Raw genomic sequence first — 2,308 nt, forward strand, 5'->3', positions numbered from 1 at the left:
GCGGCCCCGGACGCGCTGGGGACAAGCGTGGTGGTCCCCCCGGAGCCCACCAAAACCAGGCCCTGTGGCAACAACAGAGCGAGCCACCGCAAGGAGCTGCGCTCCTCCGTGACCTGCGAGAAGCGCCGCACGCGGGGGCTGAGCAGGATCGTCCCCAAATCCAAGGAGTTCATTGAGACAGAGTCGTCATCGTCGTCCTCCTCCTCGGACTCCGACCTGGAGTCCGAGCAGGAGGAGTACCCTCTGTCCAAAGCACAGACTGTGGCTGCCTCTGCCTCCTCCGGGAATGATCAGAGGCTGAAGGAGGCCGCTGCCAACGGGGGCAATGGTCCCAGGGCCCCTGTAGGCTCCATCAACGCCAGGACCACCAGTGACATCGCCAAGGAGCTGGAGGAGCAGTTCTACACCCTGGTCCCCTTTGGCCGGAACGAACTTCTGTCCCCTCTAAAGGACAGTGATGAGGTCAGGTCTCTCTGGGTCAAAATCGACCTGACCCTCCTGTCCAGGATCCCGGAGCACCTGCCGCAGGAACCAGGGGTCTTGAGCGCTCCTGCCACCAAGGACTCTGAGAGCGTGCCGCCCAGCCACACCTCAGACACAGCTGCAGAAAAGGCTTTGCCAAAATCCAAGAGGAAACGCAAGGTAGGCCTGGGGCTGGGACTAGGGTGCGGGGGGTGGGGGGACATGGAGGGGAAGGGGCTGTCTCTTAACTTGTGGGTACTTGGGTAGAGCACCCATAGGCTGCTGTTGGGGACCGTAGGCTGCCGCAGGAGTTTTGTGTGTCCTTACCTAACACACGCTTCTAGGATACTTTCTATATCCAGACACTGTTGTAAGCACTTAACATCTAACTTGGCTGAGTCCTTAGAACTGCTCAGTGAGGGAAGTACCATTATTATCCTTTTTTTTTTTTTTTTTTTTTTTTTTTTGAGAGGGAGTCTCGCTCTGTCGCCCAAGCAGGAGTACAATGGCACGATCTCGGCTTACTGCAACCTTTGCCTCCCAGGTTCAGGCGATTCTCCAACCTCAGCTTCCCAAGTATCTGGGATTACAGGCGTCCACCACCATGCCCAGCTAATTTTTTTGTGTTTTTAGTAAAGACAGGGTTTCACCATGTTGGCCAGGCTGGTCTCGAACTCCTGACCTCAGGTGATCTGCCTGCCTCAGCCTCCCAATGTGCTGGGATTACAGGCATGAGCCACCACGCCCGGCCTATTATCCCTATTTTATAGTTATAGGTAATTAAGCCTTATCCCACTGCATGTCAAAATGGGAAATATGTATCAAGTGTGTGCACACACAGCTGGATGTAGGCTCTGTGAGAAAGCTAAACACATGAGAACCCCACTCTTTGCCTGGAGGAATGGGGTGACATTGATGGTGGGATCACTCATTGACCCAAGAGGCCAGTGGCCTCATGAAGTTCAAGGCTGTGGCAGATGAAAATGAACACGGCAGACCCTAATGCAGCATCAGAACCAGCAGCTGTTGCTTCCGTTAGCATTGGTCAAGGAGGGCTTCATGGTGGAGGGGCCCTGAAAACAGGGCTCTATAGAGGAGGGACATTTGAATACGTCCAGGCTCAGGGATGGAAGTGGTGAGGCCAGGGAGTGAGAAGGGCAGCACAAGGACAGGGAGAGCTGGGGGGCATCTCTGGCAGCAGACACTGAACGTGTAGCCCATTTCGAAGAAGGTTTTTGCGCAAGGGAGTACCTTAATCATCCATTAAAGCCAATTTTGAGGATTTTTAACCCCTCCTGTTACTGCGTATTCAAAAGCAGTTTTTACCACAGTGAAAAATACAATGGGTGACAGACCAAGATTGCAATATGCATGGATGGCTCCAAATTCAGGACAAAGTTTTCAGTAACAGCTCACAGGTCTATAGGTCCCCATGGCAGATGCTGCTCTAGGCACTTTATACATGTTAAATCATTTCATCCTTATAACTTTATGAGGCAAATATTATTGTCATACCCACTTTACGGAGAGGGAACAGAGGCTCAGAGAGCCTAAAGCAGCTTGCCCAAGGTTACATAGGTGCTCAGGGGCTAAGCCAGGAATGAACCCAGGCTGTCTGGCTTCAGAGCGTCACAATAAGAAATCAGTCTGAGGTTTGTATATTTTACAGTTTTCTGAAGGCAGTCTAGTCTATCAACAGAAAAGTTAGACTGTACACATATGTTTCACAGCTATTTCGAATCCCTGATTGAGAAGGGGACTAAGGAGAACGCCTTGTTACCTTGTCCTGGCTATGGTGAATATATTCCTTGCTTTGCAAGTGTGCATGGAAAAGGCATGCAGTCTC

General features: G+C 51.8%; 1 protein-coding gene across 1 annotated transcript in view; it reads left to right on the plus strand.

The window, feature by feature from the left end:
- AFF3 (AF4/FMR2 family, member 3) overlaps positions 1 to 2,308 on the plus strand; it is a 716,335-nt gene that overhangs the window by 665,591 nt on the left and 48,436 nt on the right. Inside the window, 1 exon segment of the mRNA XM_011969671.1 lies at positions 1 to 642. Within this exon segment, the coding sequence (XP_011825061.1) occupies positions 1 to 642 (642 nt within the window).

Source organism: Mandrillus leucophaeus, unplaced genomic scaffold, assembly GCF_000951045.1.
Source record: "Mandrillus leucophaeus isolate KB7577 unplaced genomic scaffold, Mleu.le_1.0 Scaffold9, whole genome shotgun sequence".
NCBI lineage: Eukaryota > Metazoa > Chordata > Mammalia > Primates > Cercopithecidae > Mandrillus > Mandrillus leucophaeus.